Genomic DNA, 20,506 nt, shown 5'->3' on the forward strand with positions numbered 1-20,506 from the left:
TCCTTTCTCAAACAAAGGAAACACTATTTGATAGATCGGTAACAAATATCGGTGTCTTCTACTTTAAATTTGTGAATAATTTTTATACTTAAAATACACCACCAGCTCATTCATTCCATCCGAGGACTGCAGTGTCTTGTTTTTTAGCACTCGTCAGCGTGGAATAGGAAGTGACTCAGCTGGAGGTAGAAAGACATCTCTAGCTCAGTCACTTCCTATTCCGGGTTAACGAGTGCTAATAAGCACAAAATTGCAGTCCTCGGATGGAATGACTGAGCTGGCGGTGTATTTTATGTTTTTCTGCCTTAGAACTTGGCTATAGGGCGGTAACTTACTGAAAAAAAAAGTAATTGTCTGATTTTTCAGCAATGTTTATTACATCCGCATAATAATTACAATATGTTTTTATCTTATTCTTTGCATTTGAATATTTTGTGCGATAGTTTTTAACACGAAGCAGATTTTGTTGTGTACATTTATTTCATTATTTTTATTATATTTTGTGAAAAGAAAGAAAACTGGAAAAGGAAGTCGTTCGCAAAATCGTTTCACAAATATTTAACAGTTGTCGACAGTTTTGTTTTGTTTTTGTTTCTCTTTCTTTTTTGCAACAAAAAAGCAGAAAATAGGAAAAACATCACTAGTCTGTAGAAAAACTCAAAAGATTGTTACAACCCGCAATGGATTTACAGAGTCATTACAGAAATATGCCTTTAATTTTACATGTGCGACATAGCGACGATGTTTCAGGCATGTCAGGAAAAAAGCTAACCAAGAATACCATGAATTGCGGTTTAAAATTTTTTGAAAATCTTGACAATGATCTTTAAAGTCATAACTCAAAATCTCTGAAGGTGCTCTATTTATATCATTAGCTTCACAGAATCATTGCATCCTGCTGCACTGAAGTTCACAAGAGCTTAGTTTTTACTCTTTTTATTTTGTAACAGTTTTTTTTTTTTACAAATTAGGTGGTAAGCAGCGGAGTACATGAAATGCAAATTTCTGGATCCCAATAGGATATGAATAACGAATTTATTCTAAATTAAGTCCTGATTCCATCAATAAATATTGTAGCACAAATTGTATGTTATGAAGCAAAAGTTTCAAATCTTAGTAAATTAAAACACCCTAATGAAAGTTTTAATGTGTTAACTCATTTCTAAAAAAAGCATTCTATTGTTTTATACCTTGTAGAAATTAAAAAGCCTTAAATTTTCTACAATAATATTATAAATAAATGACTGGACAATGGACACGGAAAAAAGTAATATAAGTAAAACATAAAGATTAAACACAACAATTCTAAATGTCCGAAATATCTACGTTCAAGAAATATAACATTATATCCAGTAAATTTTAGTTCTTCCGGTGACAATTGTCGGAACAGGACAGGACATCAACAAAAAAAAGCTCGCAGCTTCTATCCCGAAGATTAAAGGCGGGAGATATAGATGGCTATTCGATAGTCCTTTTCCCCCTACACGTGGCAGTATTGATTTATATCCCTAATCGCGAGTATCAGCTCTGGAACATAAGTTCGGGGTTATTCTGAAGAGGTGCTTCTAGATGGTGGTTCTAGATGGTTATCTGAAAGGCTATCATCTTTTCATCACCCCATCTTATACTGAAGCTTTTTCTTGTCAGATTATTCTTTTTTTTTCGTTATTTTTATAATAGTGCATTATGTGTATAATCATATCATTTTTGTGTTGAAAAAGTTTTCGTCAGCATAGATTCTAATCCTTTCGTCTTGTTTAGAATTTTTTTTATTTTATTTTGAAATTATTCCTTTAAAGCTATTTTTGATCTTCGAATGACTAATACTAGAGGTTTTGGCTTTTGGTTTTCATTTTGTAAAGATTTCTGACTAAAAAAAGGGCGTAGATAAATCAATCACATACCAGGGTAAATCCAAAAGTAAGGTTCTCATCAATTTTACAAATATGCAGCACTGTCTATTCTCATTGAAATTTAAATCGTCGAAAAGAAAAACGTTTATCTATTTATACATAATCCGCTGCCAACACGTTGAGCAAGCGTTTCACCCCTTTTTTGACTTCGTCGTCGCTCCGGAAACGTTGGCCATCAAAGTGTTCCCTAAACTTAGGAAACAAGTGGTAATCACTAGGCTCGAACTCCGGACTGCAATCAAGAACGGAGTGGTTTGTTGAATGTCATGTCCCACTCTGGCGGAGGAATTCTGTGACACTCGATACAGAAGTACAATAATGCATAGAAAAAAAAGATGCCGATTATTTTTAAAAATAGAGAAACTTTTTTCTTTCCAACGTAAATTTTAATGAGAATAAACAGTGCTGTATATTTGTAAAATTGATGGGAACCTTACTTTTGGATCAACCTTCGTACATATATACAGTGACTGACTTTTTTTTTCCTGTCCTGATGTTTTTTAGAAGAAAAAATTATTGTATAAATCAGGAATTTGCCTCTTAAGCAGTAAAATTACATTTTCTTCGTGAAACTATCATATCGCCATTATTCGCCATTTGCATGCAGTTGAAAAATGGGCAATTCCATGAAACTAGGGACATCACAGTAAAAAAAACTACCTTGTATCAGTAATTTTTTTCTTTCATATGAAGTAAAAAAGACTGTATTTTCATAAAACTATGCGAAAAAAGTTATCAGCACGTTTTTAAGTTTAATAGGCAAATTTTGACAACACTTCTCGGTGCCCATGTGTCGTTGCATTAACGATTCTAAAAGTTACTCTTTTTTTTCACTTAGGAAATTAATTGCTATGTCTACAATCTTACTTTTTCTTGAAATGTGGTTTATCTAGGAAGAGATTAGACCAACATAGAAACTTTAAACTGTTATAATTGTCTTGTAGCAAACGTTTTTAAATTAGGGCTCATACCAATGTAACATCAGTCACAAAATTGTATGAAAGTTTGCATTGCTTAAACAGAAACAAGCCCAAGTTTATAAAATGTCATATTTTCTTCATTTATGATGATATCATTAGTATTAATCTCTTAAATATTTAGAAATAGTTGAATTTAATTATTTAAAACTTATTTAAAGTATGTAACATCAGTCACAGTTGTATCAGTCACATTTCTGTTTTCGTTAATAAACCTCAAACAAATTGCACAAATAGCATTGACTGCTGCAGAAAGACAAAAAAAAGAGGCGATATAAATTGCGAAATAAAGGAAAACATGAAAATCACAAAAAGTAGAACGAAGTAGAAACTAAAAAGAGTGGATGATAAAAAATAAATAAAATATTTTTTTAAAAATCTAGTATAATTACCAAAGTTGTTTTAGAATAAAATTAAAAAGAGAAATTAGGTGAAGAAATAGAACAAGTATAGAACAAATTTGAAGTATTGAAGTCCCAGGTTAAAATTAGCAGCTGCATTGCCCCACTTTAAAATAATGAGACCTTGGTAAAATATGTCATTCAAAGCGCTTTTTGTTATATCTTCACAAAAGAAAACAACTGCTGTAAAAAATTTTGTGGTATGAAATTTGATAAACACATAATCCTATTTCTTCATGCAGTACGTTTGAATAAAAGTGCTATATCATCGATACAGAAATGTTTCTAAATGTCACAGTTTCATGTAAATTTTCAGAGCTATCACCATCCGACTTGCAATCATGTTATCAAGAGTTATATTCGAGTGATACTTTTTTTTTAATTCGAAATCTGTATTAGGTGTTTAGCAACGACCCTTTTTTTTACAGTAAAGGAGGGAATCACTTCCAGCAGAACATGTTCCAAAATGGTTGACTGCAAATGGGGATTCTTGATGAATATGGGAAACAATTGTATGACGAGAAGTTAGATGCATTGAAATTGAAAACTAGGAGTACTTAGTAACTGGTCAAGATTCAAGCAGTAAGACATTGGAAATAGCCTGTCAATGTGGATGAAATTCATTATTCAGATGTAAAAGGTTAAAATATTTATCACACTAGATGTAGTAAAAGCAAGCTGACTTTTATTTTGTGAAATACATCAAAAATATAACTTTTAAAATTTTATAAATGAACTTTTCTAGTATTTTAAATACAATTTTACAATTTTAAATGCTAATTTTATTTTCAAGGAGAAATAATTTATAATTACAGCAATTTATTGTAAATGTAACGTCAGTCACAAAATCTTTGTATCATCAGTCATGGGTGTTAAATGTTTTTTATACTTTTAGTTTTTAAGTTATTTTAATAAAACAAAAAGTTTTCATCAAGTCCAAAATCTCTATTTTAAGGGGAAGAAATCTGTTTAGGTTTTACGTTATTAGTTTGAAGAGAATTTCAAATTATACATTAGTCACTTTTCTCAATGTCTCTTCTGCGTAACATCAATCACGTTTTTTTATTCCTCTTAATTTCATACAAAATGTTTTCCTCAAGTCTGAAAACAAGTGTGAGGGCAGTGATGTACCATATCATGATATTTTAGATCAATTTCAGAAGAAACAAATTTAATTTCAAGACAGTGCTGAATTTATAAGTTAAAAATAGATTCAAATTGTAACGTCAGTCACCGTGGACATACCCATATGCGCACGTATCATTGCAAGAATAATTGAAAAAAAAAATGAATAAATAACTTTCGTTCGGTCTTCATACTGATAGCTTACCCCAGAAAGGATGCGTGAACGCGTGAACATCTTGCGGCTAATCTCTTAATGAAAACTGTTTGATATATACTTGAAGTTAGGCCTTAGTCTCGACTTGTGGAAATAACTTGCAGCTTATGAGGTCCTTTGTTTAAAAAATATTTCTATTTTTCAGACCCTTGTGAAGGAGTAGAGTGCCCAAATGCTCAAGTGTGTCAGTTAGATGACAACAGGAATGCCATTTGTCGGTGCAATGCCATTTGCTCAGAAGATTTGAAACCTGTTTGTGGATCTGATGGTAAAACATATACCAATGAATGTACGCTTCGTGTAGATGCCTGCAAATCCCGCAAAAATATTCGTGTTGTCTACGCAGGTAGATGCAGCACAGGTACTTGTTGATTTTTTTATATTATTGCACTTTATTTTAAATAATGAAAGATTGTATGCCGTGGGCTGGTAAACAACAGTTTCTGCAGAAATTAAATTTTGAGATATTTGAAGAAACGCGTTTTGGATTCCGAGCTAATAATCGGGGAATTTTTGAATTAGACCTTCTTTTCGTGCTTTATTTTTTTCAGCAGGAATAAAATAAGCAAGCTTGTTCAAAACGCTAAAGATACAAAATGTACCAAAAAAAAAAAAAACGAAAAATTTAAAGATGCTGCGCTTTAGCAACCGCGGCCATTGATAAGAGATAAAATAGAGGGAGTGAAGACTTTCTTTCTTGAACCAAAGACCCCAAGTCACATGATAGATTTTAAAGCAAAGCATTGGAAGAAATCGGGTTTCTTGTTGCTTGTTTTTACGCAAAACTTGTCAATCATTCGTCATTGAAGAGTCAAGTGACTGGGAGTCTTGGTCTCTTTTTGCTAACGGTAGTAATGTCTTCTGCTAGTCTTTGATTTGAAATATTATATTGATGATTGTTACCAATCTAATAATGCATTTTTTCAGAAATGTACCTTAGGCATTCAACTGGGCTTTCAGTTTTACATCGACCTTATTACAAATGTAAATATTGTTTTTCTCAACTATGTCTGAAAAAGTAATTATTACGTGATATTAACGTGAAAGACTTATCTTCACAAATATGACTCAAAACATGAAATAACAGCATGGAAGTAGATTTAGTTTAGTCCCTAATAATAACGTTACTGTTTTACCCTGCAAAAATCCTCTAGTTAAGCTTCCAAATTCGAGCTGCCATTTAAATGATAAAAAACGGCTGTTTTTTTTTTTCCAAGTGAAGCAAATTTGAATCATAAGTTGTTCACAGTAGAGAAAAATATTTCAGACATTTATTATACTTTATATGCTTTTGTGCAACTATCTAAAAGTACAACGAAAATATCATTTCTTTTGTATGTAGTGTTGCAATCCGTTTAACAGAAGCTATCTATTTTGTCTGAGAAAATTGGTAAGTGATCAGTTTATAACCGCACTTTATTGTATTACGTGGCATAATTATTCTTTACTTAAGGGTTGTCTACAAATGATGTCACGCTTTAATGTGGTAGGGGGTTCGTGAAATTGTGATAAGGGGGAGGGAGGAAAATTAAAAGACACCGCGCATTTTTAATCAGAATATGTTTATGAAAAGTGGCTTGATATGTGACAAAGGGGGGAGGAGTATGGTGAAGTGTGACTGTAATAAAGTGGGGAAGACTATGGTGAAGGGTAACTGAGACAAAAAGGGTTTGGATGGAATCAAAATGTGGAAAAAAGTGACATAATTTATGCGTTGCATTTGTTATATCAATTACTTATGTCACATTTATTTTTGTAAGCTACATATGGAAGCAACTATATAGTAATTCAGTAGAATAGCATAGCTATAAACAAGCCTTTTTACTTTTTTTTACAAAAAAGAAAGTATTGTATTCGTGAAAAAAATTGTACTCATACATCAGCCTTAATTTTCATTTTGCTCACCCCCAAATGAATGTTGAGTAGTTTTTTTTCTCCCTGACCTCACGTGGATATATGCCTAGAAAAGTACAGACACCCGAAACACCAATTTTGACGATCAACGAATTAATTACAACGAGATTTCTCGTGACGTCCGTATATACGTATGTATGTGTGTATGTACGTATGTGTGTATGTACGTATATGTGCATGTATCTCCCATAACTCAAAAACGGTATGTCCTAGAAAGTTGAAATTTGATACGTACTCCTAGTGGGATCTAGTTGTGCACCTTCCCCTTTTGCTTGCATTTGGATGTCCCTAAGGGGGTCTTTTACACCTCTTTGGGGGGAAATCATTGTTAATTTCAATGCTAACTCAAGTGGTGTTATAATTTGTCAAACACTTGACGATATATTGCCAAGCTTTTGGCCGCCAAGTCTTGTCGCCAACTTGGTGAAAAATGTAGCGATTTTTTTTTTAATTTTTAAATCTGGTTTTAATTCGGCTTATGTTGGTTATATTTAAAGAGTTAACCACTGAGTCACATTAAAATTGCAGATAATGGGTAAAAAATGTATAAACTTTTTTTGCTTCTGTTCGCAAAAAACTGGGGGTGAACATGTTTAGTGTTTCCTTGAATACTCCAAGGCGCAATTATCGTAAAAGGAAGTCATGCGATGCACAAATCAGATCGTTTAATAAAAAATGCCGTTTTTCAATAACAAGAGCGGCTATTGTCATGCAACTATTAGTACAAAAGTATTCAAATGTAGCAGCACATTTTGGGCCTCAACAAGTATTATTTTGAAATCACATTGTTCACATTTTCATTGTGTGAAATGAAGTACATGAATACACAATCTTTGATGCGATTTTCATAAAGCATATTTTAAATTTGTGCATTATCATTTTCTCTTGTTTTACAACCATTAATCATCAAACTCTAATGAAGCATGAAACTAATTCTCTCACACACAACTACTGTTTCCTAATTAAATACATTCGCTAAATAATTACATTTTTAAGCTCCGCCAAGTTCAATATTTTCTAATTAAGCAAAGTTAATCAATGATTTTCCCCAAGCTTACGAACATTTCTTTCCTGCTTATTAATTATGAGTACGTATTTTTTGGTGAGAATAGTTGCAGAAAAGACTGTTGGAGTTTGTTAATTTAATAAATTATTTCAACTAATGACCGCCATTTAATAGAGGAAATGTAAATATTTTTGTTGTAATAAATTTAACGATGCACATTTTTCGCACGATGTAAAAACTTCTTTCAATTTAAAAGAGCTTGCTGGGTGAGTTCATAACTTTTCATTTCTTGCATTTTTCTCACAAGGTAAATAAATAATAATCCAATCCATGTTTACTTAGTGAAGGTTTCATGGCAACTAATTTAGTAATGGAAGAAAATACTGGACAAATAATATTAAAAGTAACCGTTCTTCTTTGCGTCTAAAGAACCCTCCATATCAAAGGATAAATATTTTTCATCATTTTAATAAACAGATAATTATATTTCCTTTGCATCTTATAAGAAGGTTCATAAAGTTAACATTTTCTAAATTAATTTTTGTGCCTTGAGTTGTGGGTGTTATGATAATATTTTGTTCTCGAAAACGACTGGAAATTCAAGTACGTAAAAATTTTCAAGATAAAAAATGTGTTCCCCCTTTTTTTATTTAAAAAAAAATAAGTAAAACGGCTATAAAAGCAAAGTTATTGACATTAGTATGTAAAAGACTGACTACAAAATTAATTTCCAACGTCACAGAAAAAAATATACAAGATATGGCTGCTGCTTCTCTTAATAATAATAATATTAATAAAAATAATAATACTAACAATGTATTATTTATTATATTATTATTATTAAGGTAAGTAATATTAGTTTAATACCAGATCAATTTCGAGAATGATAGCCAAAATCATTTTCCGATAACAATAACTGAAAACTGAGAGTTAGAAGTACATAATACCGGTACATTCTAAATAATAATTTCCATGTGCTTTGTTATTGCCGATTGGATGTTCCAAACAATTGCTTAAACTATAACTAAAGTTTTTCAGATTGCCAACGTGATTTGACTGAAAAATTATCAAACCAGGATTCGACTATTTTTGGGAGGAAAGAGCAAAACTCTTTTTTGATATTTCCGGCGATTCAGAGAAATTCGTTTAAAAATAACAATTTAGGAAATCAATCACGAATGTCTGAAACTAGTGCCAACATTTGTTCGCACGAACTAAACTGTGCACTAGTTTAAATATGAAACTTAATAAAATTTCACAGTCAAAAATAAATGTAAATGACATATTGACATTTTCCCAAACTGAAAACTTTTTATTTAAAGTAAAAATTGTAAGAATTGAGAATTTTTTTCACAGGAAGCAACTTAAAAAATTAGGTTTTACGATAAGTACAACAACCGTGCTTCCATTTTAAACCAGGAAATCGTCTAGGCTTAGATATAAAAATAGGAATGAAGCATACGTTCATTTTTCCAACATATATTTTTTCTACGATACAATATAACCACAGATCGATTTTTTTGTGAGGAAAATACTTTTATTTAACCAGTAAACACAATCTTTTTAGAAACTATTACAGATCAATTATTTTTTTTAAAAGAAAAACCTTTTGTATTTTATTTACTTATTAATTTTTGCATTCTATAATTTTTTATTAATATTGCTCTTTTCTGATAATCAATATAAGTAATTCTAAATATTCTGTAAGTTAAAGATCTGCTGCTCATATTTTTAGGAAAAAATCCTTGTGAAAGCTTGCAATGTGGTCCATTTCAAGAATGTGATATTGATAAATATGGTATAGCCTCTTGTCAGTGTCCATCGAACTGCGAATCTGTTATGAGACCAGTGTGTGCAAGCGACGGACAGACATATCACAATGAGTGTGAACTTCAAAGAAACGCCTGCCTTAAGCAAATGAACGTAGCAGTTCTATACAGTGGTCCTTGTGGTAAGATATTGCAATAAAAATATTATTTTCTTGAAACTTATATTTTTTCTAATCTTTGTATTCGTCTTGTAGAAATCACAGTACTACTTCACATGCAGTATACTTACAGCCTGGTTATCCCATTCAAGCTTCGTCCTTGTTATAGACTTATTAGTCCGGAATAGTGAATAACTGATGGCAGATGTCATCTTACTGATGCTGAGAGTGCCAAAGAAGTGATAGATAGGGTAGCACACCAACAAGAGTTCGCAGCAATGGTTCGGTGCAACTCGCATGTTGAAAATTAAGCTTGGGCCTTAAGCAGTACCTTACCACCCTTATGTAAGGGCTAAGGCAGAACTACATGCAATATACCGACTGCAGCAGAGACTATAGCTTCATCCTTGTTATGGACTCATCAGTCCGAAAAGAATAGCGATATACGTATATTGCATGTAGTTCTGCCTTAGCCCTGCCTTAAGGGTGTTAATGTACTGCTTAATATCCAAGCTTATCCTTCAATATATGAGTTGCGCCGCAACATAGCTGCGGACTCTCACTGGTGAGCTAAATTTACTTTGTCTACCTGTTTTTTTTTTTTTTTTTTGGCACTCTTAGCAACAATGAGATGACATCTGTCTCCAGCTCCTTTATTTACTATTCCAGACTGATGAGTACAAAACTGCTGTAGCTGGATGTGATAACTAGGCTGTCGATATTTTGCATGTAGTTCTGCTTAGTCATCTAGCTTAAGGACGGTAGTACACTGCTTAACACAGCGTTGCTTTAGTAAGTATAATACAATAAGAATCTAACGGAACCCATAATGAGGAAAAACTGGAAATAAAGTTAAATTCACTTCCTAAAATCCATCTTTCAGAGCTAAGAATTTGCATCATACCGAGATCAAACATAAGCATCAATATAGGATTGTAAGTCTGGAAGCCTCATGACATACAATGAGGTCTCATCGAGGACAAAGAGTTTAGCAGCATCTGAAATAATAATAACGTTTCGGAGATTTTAGTCTACAATCGCATTGGACGTAGGTGATGTTTCAAAGACGCCAAAGAATATGTAACGACACATGAAATTATTGATTTTTCCCGACAATATTGAAAGTCAAGTGTTATCGTAAAGTAAGTTATTCAAATCTGCGAGCTAAATGTTTACCTGCATCCGATATTAGGCTCAATAAAATTTCTCATAACCTGCTGGTGAACACAATAATATTTAAACGGTTGTGAAAAGTAAAAAAATCAAAATTTGTAATCTGCTAACTAGCAAACGGCACGACCTTGAGGGTATCAGATTAGGACGAATTCTAGAGTTAAGTCATTTCGCACTAGATATGAACCAAGATAAAGCGATTCGACTGCATGGGCCCTAGTTCGTCTACAACGGGGGTTCATAGTTACTAGTTTAGCTCCAGAAAAGCAATGGTTTTCCCACGAAATTATACTTTTTATGCCCTTTTCTTGCAATTGCACTGCAGTATGAGTCAACTTAATGCATTCACAGCATAGAATAAATCCCTCACCCCTACCTTGTACTAACAAAAGATGCTAAATGTACAAATGTTGCATAAAAACTTCAAATTCCAATAAAAACGCCATTATATTTCTGGAGTCCAATTCGTACGAGATATGAACCCAGGCAAAATAGTTTGAGTGCATAGGCTTTAGTTCAACTGCAAGGAGGGGGGTCTAAATTTGCTTGTTTGTCTTCAGAACGGCAATAGCGTTTTCTTTGGAATGTGAAGCTTTGACACAATAGTTGCTCTCCTAACATTTTTCACGTCTCTTTTCAGTACTACGAAGGGGCGGAGGAATTGATTCTATATTGCGAATGCACTCCGTTGAGTGATACTGCAATGCAACAGCTAGAAAATGGTAAAAGAAAGTTTAATTTCAAAAGGGAAAAAACACTTTTTTTTAGCTAAACTAGCAATTTCGGACTAACGTTGCAGTCGAACTAGGGCCTAGGCAGTCAAACCGCTTTATTTAGGTTCATAGCTATTGCAAATTGACAAAAATCTAAAATTTCGACAAGATCCGTGACCCTCAAGGTCGTGCCATTTAGTAGCAAGGTTTTTTTGTACTACTTTAGAACTGTGTGATTCAAAACATTTTGATCACGCCAGTGGGTCATTCTTGGACGCATTAAAAGTGGTTAATAAATGAGCTGCATGCACAATACCTTAGCAATTAAATTTAAAGTATCCACTATAATACGAGTTCCAATCTCCAAGCAGTTGAAATACAAATTATTACAAATGTGTTCCAGCCATCCATGCTTTTTGTATTAAGTAACATTTAAAACTGAGTTTATGGCAATAAAAAAAAGCATGTCTTAATAAATCTCTCCTTATTGTGCCTGTGATATAATAATTCAATCATGCCAAGAGACAAATCTAATATGTTTGCCAGTTCATGAGGCAGCTCAAGACAAATTGGAACAAGATACAACCTGCTCAAGGTGACCAGATCAGATTGTATTGCTAAATAATCAAATAAATACTGAGCGAGGTTAAAAAGAGTAACCATTGAGTTAGTTAAAAAAGAAATATACTCTACTACAGCATATCTGAAACTTTTGAGAAACCTTTGACCTTTGTGAGGGATTTATTCTATGCTGTGAATGCATTAAGTTGACTCATACTGCAGTGCAATTGCAAGAAAAGGGCATAAAAAGTATAATTTCGTGAGAAAACCTTTTGAGAAAAAAAATCAGCAGACCGGTTAGTTTTTTCCTTTTTTTTTTCTCTTTTTTTTTGAAGATAAATAATAAAATAAACTTACTACGTGCTGACCGTTAAAATCAAATGGAAAAAAATCGTACTAAAAAAGTTTTTTGTCCTCTTTACTTTTTTTTTTTTTTTTTTTGTAAAAAAATAAAAACAACTTGTGCACTATTAAAAACTTGTGAAAACAGTTTTCGGACTGGTGAGGACTTTTTCTTTTTAATAAAAGGGAACAAATAAATATTTTACACGGACGTATTAAATAAATACTTTCAATTAAAACCTTACATGGTGGTAAAGTAATTATTGTAGCAATTGCACTTCAGTAAATAGACATTTAGAAAATACATTGAAAATTATAAGAAATAACCACAAAATGTAAGTAAAAAAATGCCATATAGGAAATTGTCCTCATCATTTTTTTTTTTTTTTGGCTTTTTATTAGAGTAAAACATTTGCGTGTGTAAGCAAAAATCTCTGAGGACTGGTCAAATTTTTATGCGAATTTTTAACCTGTGACTCAGTACCGGTTTGCTCCACAAGTTAATTATACGTATTCTAGCTTTTTAATCGCAAAACTGACTATTAAGCTGCTTTTACTACTTGTATAATGTATATATACGGCTTTTTGATGTACATTTTTTTTCCTTATTAGGTCACACAGGACCATGCCACAACTATTTATGCGCTTTCGGTGCTATCTGTGTGCTAAAGAACAACCGACCGGCGTGCGATTGCCCCACTTGTACAGAAGAGTTCGATCCTGTGTGTGGTACAGATGGAATGTCGTACACAAACGAGTGTAAAATGAAAAAGGAAGGCTGCGAGCAGAGGAAAGATATTAACATAGCGTACATAGGTCTTTGTAGTAAGTTATTCTTTGCATTGTATTTAGTGTAGTTCTATACTATTACTGTTAAAAATCATCTGTTTAGAAATGAAAAAAAATATCTTCTAATTTTTTCCAAACAGTTTTGACTAGAAATAAGTAAATATGAAACTTAAATTCAAGTAAGCAGACCATCTCAAAAATAACGCATGCGCAGAAAGGAAAGCGGGAGTAGAATTTCTCACTGCAGACTTCTCATTGTTGTGAAAATATTTTTTAGCTCTCAGTTTAAATATTAACTGAGCGTATTTATAAAGTGTATCGGCTTTAGCTCTAGTACGGCCCGTCCAGACTGTTAAAGCTCCCAAAGGTAGGGAATAGGTCTATGGACTACTTACTTTTGCAAGAATTACAGGCGAGCAAAATTCCATACTCACCGAATTGTGGGTATCTCAACACCCACAAGTCACTAAGTATATGCTTATTTCTGAGACATTCGTATTATCAAACCAATTTGACGTGTTCTCATTTTTAAAACAGCCCTATCTCAGAAATGACCGTCTGTGCTTATTTCTGAGTTCAAATATGAGAACATTGTGAATCGTTTTTGAGAAGAGGGTACATTTCAAAAGTAAGAACTCCTGCTTTTGAATTCCTAATTGTCTCGAAGCAATTTAGGGTAAATGTTATTCACAAAAATAAGCTATTTTGTCTTAAGTTTAAGAAATCTCTTTTAACAGTATTGGATGCATGCCTATTGTGACCATGCCTATTGTGACAGCGACAAAAAGTTAGTGCTAGATATTCGATGATACGGAAATAAACAAATCATCAAACATTTTCGCATCTGACTGACTCCTTTTTGGTGAAGTGACTTCTGCTACACCTTTTCTTCTGCGTTTTCCCTGCTCTGCCTCTCGTGTTTCTATTTGTTTCTTTATTTTTTTCTCATGAGTTTCATCTTTGCAATTTGCCCTATCAATGAAAATTAAAAAAATAAAAATCATCGCTTTCATAGGATCGTAGGTTTATGCAAAGTTTTATAAACTCATCCTTGCTGTGTCAGTCACTCACCCATTGACTTTTTTTTTCTATCATTTTATTCCTTATCATCGTTCTAAACTGAGTTATACATATCACTGCACTATGACATAAATTAAGGTAAAAATTATTTTCTTGCTGTTGCCATAGTCATGATTCCACAATTGCTGCTAATGTTGCAAGTTAACTGAAATTATAAAAACAATTTAGTTTGCACAGACGTAGTTGATAATTATTTTTCTAATAGTTGCTTTTTTCCTCATTAAACATAAAATGTCCAAAATCACATAAAGTGGCAAGAAAAAAAAATAGTGCCATGCAAGAAAACTTTCTTTGAGAAAATTACGTCCAATTCAGATTACTTGCTTTATTCTAAAATGAAAGTATGAGTTTATTTTACTTTTTTGGTTTACAATGTTACAGTTTAGATAAGCTCAACGAGACTTAGATAAACGCACCCGTATTGGCCAGTGCTTCAAAGTGCTTCAGTAGTGGCCGCTTCAAGATTTATATGTCAAAAATAGGGTTCCAAATCTCCCATTGGATTAAAAAGTGAATCAAACGTGTAGGGGGTATTACCTCCTGCTCGTTTGAGTCCATTGGAAAACCTGGAATCCTATTTTTTAAATTGTGTAAACCTTGATTTTTCACTACTGAAACTGTTGGTTCAAAACAGCATCATTAATATTGTAGTTGATATTGTTTTTTTTTTAATAAATAATGGTAAGAAATAGATTTATTCCAAGAATAATAGTAATTTAGGGCGTTGATTCATAAAAAAAAAATAAAAGTTTGTTTTTCACTTATTCCTATTTTTTCAGAAAAAAATGTAGTACATCTGTACAAATAAAGAAAATAACAGTTAAACTTATTTTTTCTTAAAACAAAGGTTCTTTAAAACTAACTAACCTTCACGGCAAGGTTGTTTAGAAGCAGGAACAGGCTAAGCAGTAATTGTATGCACAGGTTCTCATTTATCTACGTTAGTAGTGATGAAACAAATTGAGAAAATTATCTGAACAAATGCTAGGGATTTGTTCTGCACATTTGACTTAAGTGCAGATTCAAATTTCAGCCAAATATATTAAATAAAATTGACCTGCGCACATATTTATTTTTGAATGCTGCCAAGATAATTCCATATTTCATTTATTTTGCTTAAAATAACGTCTTAAATCTTTAAAGTCAATGCTTTTTCCTGTAATATAGCATTTACCAGTTGCGGCTATTTTTCTCATTTTCTTGAGTATTCCGAGTGTCATATGTATTTTTTAATAACACGCTTAAAATATTTTGTTCTTTTTTGGTTGGTAAATTAAAAAGATTAGTGAAACAATAAGTTGAAAAGAAATTCCTCTCACTTTTCTCCGAAACAATAATTTACAACATAGGTATATACCAGCAAAAATTTGTTCCGTTTTAGCAATTATATTTGAAACGATTTCGTATCCATCATCACCATAAATAAGTATTTATTTCTGTTTAATGTCATCCTTTTTGTACTGCTAATATTAAAGAAAAACAGCATATTTCCCGTTTTAAGCCCTGAATTTTTACAACATATGTTTTTCTGTTATTTTTAGATACGTGCAGTAGAACTGAATGCGAATATTACGCTGTTTGTGAATTAGACAACAGCGGAGTTCCTAAATGTGTTTGCCCAGAAAAGTGCGTCAAGGTAAATCATTCTCTTTTTAAAAACATTTAAAACTGTTCTTTTAATTATTTCGTAAATGTCTGCTACTTGGAAAAAAATGTCTCAATTTAAACTTTGTTACTATTCCATTTTTAAATTTTTAGTTTTGTCACGATTAATTAGTCTCGAACTCTTGATGCATTTATATGAATTAACTAGTGGTACACACACGGCTTTGCCCGTAGTAGAAAATGAAAAGGTCATCTGTTTCGCATGTATATTTACAAATAACAGATGATGAATTTCTCGCCAATTTGCTATGCTTGCCCATTAGGGTGGAACGAAAATGACCTTAAATTTTTTTTCAATTTTTTTTTTGGTTTGCCGTAGGGGGGGGGAGTTGTCATTTAAGTTTAAAAAGAAGCAGAAGAAATTTCATTGCTTTACTACAACATCTTTAGGTGCCAACGAGCTTAAAGTTTGATAATAACCAAAATTTCCATTTAACAATGAAATTACTTTTTATGCTTTCCTAAACGGCACAAAATATGACAGTAAATACATTTTTTAAGCATTACATTAGGAAAAAAATACTAATTACAAAGTACAGTTTAAAAAAAATCATAATCTTTACTAATAATAAAGCTGAAAGTCTGTCTGGAGATCTAGATCTCTATCTGGATCTCTGTGACGCGCATGGCGCCCGGACCGTTCGGCCGATTTTCATGAAATTTGGCACAAAGTTAGTTTGTAGCATGGGGGTGTGCACCTCGAAGCGATTTTCCGAAAATTCGATTTTGTTCTTTTTCTATTCCGATTTTAATCACATTCAACCGAGTAAAATTATTAGATGGGCGAGTAAATTACCAAGTTGTCATAACGTGAAACCGTAACAATGGCAAGCCAATTGGCGGGAAATTCTTCTTACATTATTTGTAAATATACAAGCAAACCAAATGACCTTTTAATTTTTCTACAACTGGCAAAGTCGTGTGGGTATCACTAGTATACTATAAAAGACATTAGCAATTCCATTTTTACCATTCAAAGTATTCATTAATTGTAAATAAATGGTTAAACCTGTATGATGTTTGTGTCTACTTCTTTAACACATTTTTTTTTGTACCAAATAACTCTTTCTTCTTTTAACTCTTGAGTCAATTTTTCGTCTAGACTGAACCATACTTTTTAAGAGCCGCTTAGGGGTTACGTTTCACTTTGAGGGATTTACTAGACAAATGTTTTACCAAGGGGGGGGGGGTTCGGTTATTTCATTTTCACCCCATGAGATCAAATCGATGTAATCTTGGCAGCAAAAATTATTTGTTGAACTTTAAACTTCTTAACCCCGCCTCTACTTTGTGTTCTTGCATTCAACACAAGTCGTAATCCAAGTTCTCTTACATTTCTACGCTCTTTGCATAACATAGCCAAATGGAGATTTTCTGTTGCATCAAACTACCCATTTCTTTATATAACCCGGTCTATAATGTTCTTAAAATCATGAGAGAGATACCGTGAATGTAAGATACGTTTAAATAAATGTTTAGAGCCGTAAGTACGAGAGGGTTTTAACTTGATGTTAAACCACGCAGGAGCATACGCATTGCCCACTTGATCCGTACAAGAAATGGATCCTTTCTTGAAAATGTATGAATGAATAATGATTACTATTGAAATATTTCAATATTATTATTTGTTTCAAACAATTTTAGCGTAATGCAACGCCTATATAAAGGAAACTATACTTTACTACACTTTAACAATGAACAGAGTCAGAGTCTGGAGATTTTCAGTCGGATTTTAAGTTGTAACGTACAATCGAAATATACGGTTTGCAAATGTAAGTCATCTGGAGTGCGGAAGTTTTCCCAGGTTCCTTGAAGATAAATCTAGTGAGCAAGTCCCACTTGATAAAGTGACACACATATCCAATACACATTTGTGATTGGTACTTATGTCTAGTATGTTCTCAAAAAGAAGGTTCTTTTCAATAGATAAGGAAGTAACCACAGGAAAATTAGAACAGGTTTCCAGCTGTTGACCTATTTTGTCTTTAAATTCGTTTGATTCTTTTGTTTTACCATCTAAGAATCCATTAGGCTTCTATTCCTGTTGTCTCAAAGAAGCTCTTGACCAAATGTAATCTATTCTGGAAACTAAAAAGTTATATATATTTCACTTACAGAAAGATCTTTTCCAGCCGCACTTTTTAGGCCGTGTTTAATAAAACAGTAGCATTTCATTACATCTTCGTAAGTATGTAGTAAAACTTCATTGAAATCGCTAAAGATTCCAAAAATAGAACATTCTGATGTTTGTCTCGTCTGCACTTGTTTAGACTGAGGCATTGCAATTCACAACAACGAAGTATCTTACCAACTAACGAAATTTTACGTTACTCACTAACTCGACTCGACAAAGAAATTGACACCCGATCTGAGTTTGATCCCACCCACACAAATCACTGCTGACCAGCCCCACCCCATTTAAACATCCGCTGCTGCAATGACTCAAGCTCCCCGATGCCAATGCATTCGGCAAAAAGGCGTTTTTACGAAACTTACTTTGCTCTTGCGAATCCGAACAACGAAAAAAGTTATTGTGCAACCTGTTGAGCATAAAAATTGCTTTTCGACAGCATTTGAAGCATAAAGATAAATTTAATTTTTTTTAATTTAAAATGTAGCAAAAATTGCAAATTTGCAAAATTTTGTACTTTTTGCGGCACCTCGCGAAGTGCTTCAGTATTTTTCTTTTTTTTTTACATCTTATTTGCATGAAATTGCAACTTTTCCGCACTACGGCAAATTGAAAATCAAAAACTTTTTTTTTCGTTCTACCCTATTGCCCATGTTACGGTTACACGTTATGATCATTTGGAAATTTACTTGCCCACGTTGTGATAATTTGCTCAGTGAAAAGTTCTTAAAATTGGAATAGAAAAAGAACAAAATCAAATTTTCGAAAAATCGCTTCGAGATGCACACCCCCATGCTATAAACTAATTCTGTGCCAAATTTCATGAAAATCGGCCGAACGGACTAGGCGCTATGCGCGTCACAGAGACCCTGACAGACAGAGATCCGGACAGAGAGAGATCCTGACAGACAGAGAGATTTTCATCTTTATTATTAGTAAAGATAAAGATAAAGATGTCAGTATCCTCCCAGGTCCCTATATGAGGTGCGGCCCTCGGGCAAAAAAAGGTTGGGTACCACTGCCTGCTCTAATAATAGATTCAGATTATCATAAATGTATGCCTACAAGTTACTTTAGCGTCAAGTGAAAGACCGAATTTTGGGAAATAATATAGGACCACTAGATATGTTTATTACTATCTTAACTTTAACGTAGCTCAGTTCCAAACTAAAAGACCTAAAAAAACCCCACCAAATATATTAAAAACCATTAACTAAACGCAGCATAATTGCTTAGCTCTTTCTGACATGAATTTAAACATAAAATGGTTTTCTTCAAACATTTGTTTTTATTCAGAAGTCACCACCCTATAGCCAGAGCTAAGACAGAATTACATGAAATACACAGCCAGCTCAGTCATTCCAGCCGAGGACTGCAGTTTCGTGCTTATTAGCACTCATCAGCCCGCTTAGGAAGTGACTGAGCTGGAGGTGGAAAACCTCTGAACAAGTCAAGAGTGCCAAACAAACTAGAAGTTAATATAGGATTAGCACTGACCAAACGAGTGACCGAAGCAGTGGTTTGGTTCAACTCGAAAATTGAAGGCAATGCATGGTATATTCAGTAAGTCGTCGCCCTATTATAGGACACTTCGAGTTGAACCGAACCATTGCTTCGGTCACTCGCCTGGTCAGTGCTAATTCTATATTAGCTACCAGTTATTTTACATGTGCACCACATGTACACCACTGTTCACGTAGACACCAGCCAATGGAGAGTGTCCAAAGTGTGTCCTTTCCAAGGGTAAGGACCCCCTAACAGTTTAGTTCAAACTCTGACTCTGAATCAGAAGGTTGCACGCCAACCTATGTGTTTTCTACGATGTATATTACATCTTAATTGTATCTAATTTTAAATTTAAATGTTGTGAAATAAATAGTTTGTTTATGCTAGATAACGTGTATAACTATAACCAGAGGTCACAACATCCTTGCATAAAATAAACATGTATGATGTCATTATAATTAATACATCACATTATTTTAATTATGTGCCAAATGCTGATATTTCATTGTATTTTGTTTAACAGATTGAAGCTAAAGTATGTGGCGATGATGGAGTGACTTACCAAAACGAATGCGAGCTGCGAGTTTCAGCTTGCACAAAGCGAATGAACATACTTGTCGCTTCGAGAGGACCCTGTGGTAAGTTTTGGCGGGAATGGTGTCTTGGTCAGGGGTTCCCAAACTTTTCCGATTCGCGGCAACCTTTGAAGACTTAGAATTTCCTCATGGCATCCCAGTCTTTCTCCATTATGTATGTTACGTTATATTACGAAGGCAAATCAAAAAGTCTTTGCGCCTATTTCTTAAGCCAAAATATGGCTGGGAATACAAAACGAACATGTACATTCCCAGCAATGACAGTTCCTTTAACCGTACCAGCCGTATCTGCTTTTTGCTCGGAACAGCGGAGCTTCTATCAGTCATTTAAGATGACGGTCCGTCATCAGACGTCAACAGCTTATGAGCAGCGAAATGTTATTCGTTTTCTATGGAGCAAGGGACAAACGCAAATTGCAATTTGCAGGGAAATTCTCCCCACGCACGGGAAAGGTGTCTGTCTTGGAGACTCA

The 20,506-nt window shown here is 33.4% G+C and overlaps 1 protein-coding gene across 1 annotated transcript in view; it reads left to right on the forward strand.

Moving 5' to 3' along the window:
- Positions 1 to 20,506, forward strand: part of LOC129225012 (agrin-like) — a 147,471-nt gene that overhangs the window by 57,418 nt on the left and 69,547 nt on the right. The window contains exons 3-7 of the mRNA XM_054859559.1: positions 4,776 to 4,991; positions 9,265 to 9,501; positions 12,879 to 13,091; positions 15,677 to 15,771; positions 19,961 to 20,075. Coding sequence (XP_054715534.1) covers positions 4,776 to 4,991; positions 9,265 to 9,501; positions 12,879 to 13,091; positions 15,677 to 15,771; positions 19,961 to 20,075 — 876 coding nt within the window. The remainder of the gene's footprint in view (positions 1 to 4,775; positions 4,992 to 9,264; positions 9,502 to 12,878; positions 13,092 to 15,676; positions 15,772 to 19,960; positions 20,076 to 20,506) is intronic.

This window comes from Uloborus diversus, chromosome 6 (genome assembly GCF_026930045.1).
Source record: "Uloborus diversus isolate 005 chromosome 6, Udiv.v.3.1, whole genome shotgun sequence".
NCBI classification, from domain to species: Eukaryota; Metazoa; Arthropoda; class Arachnida; order Araneae; family Uloboridae; genus Uloborus; species Uloborus diversus.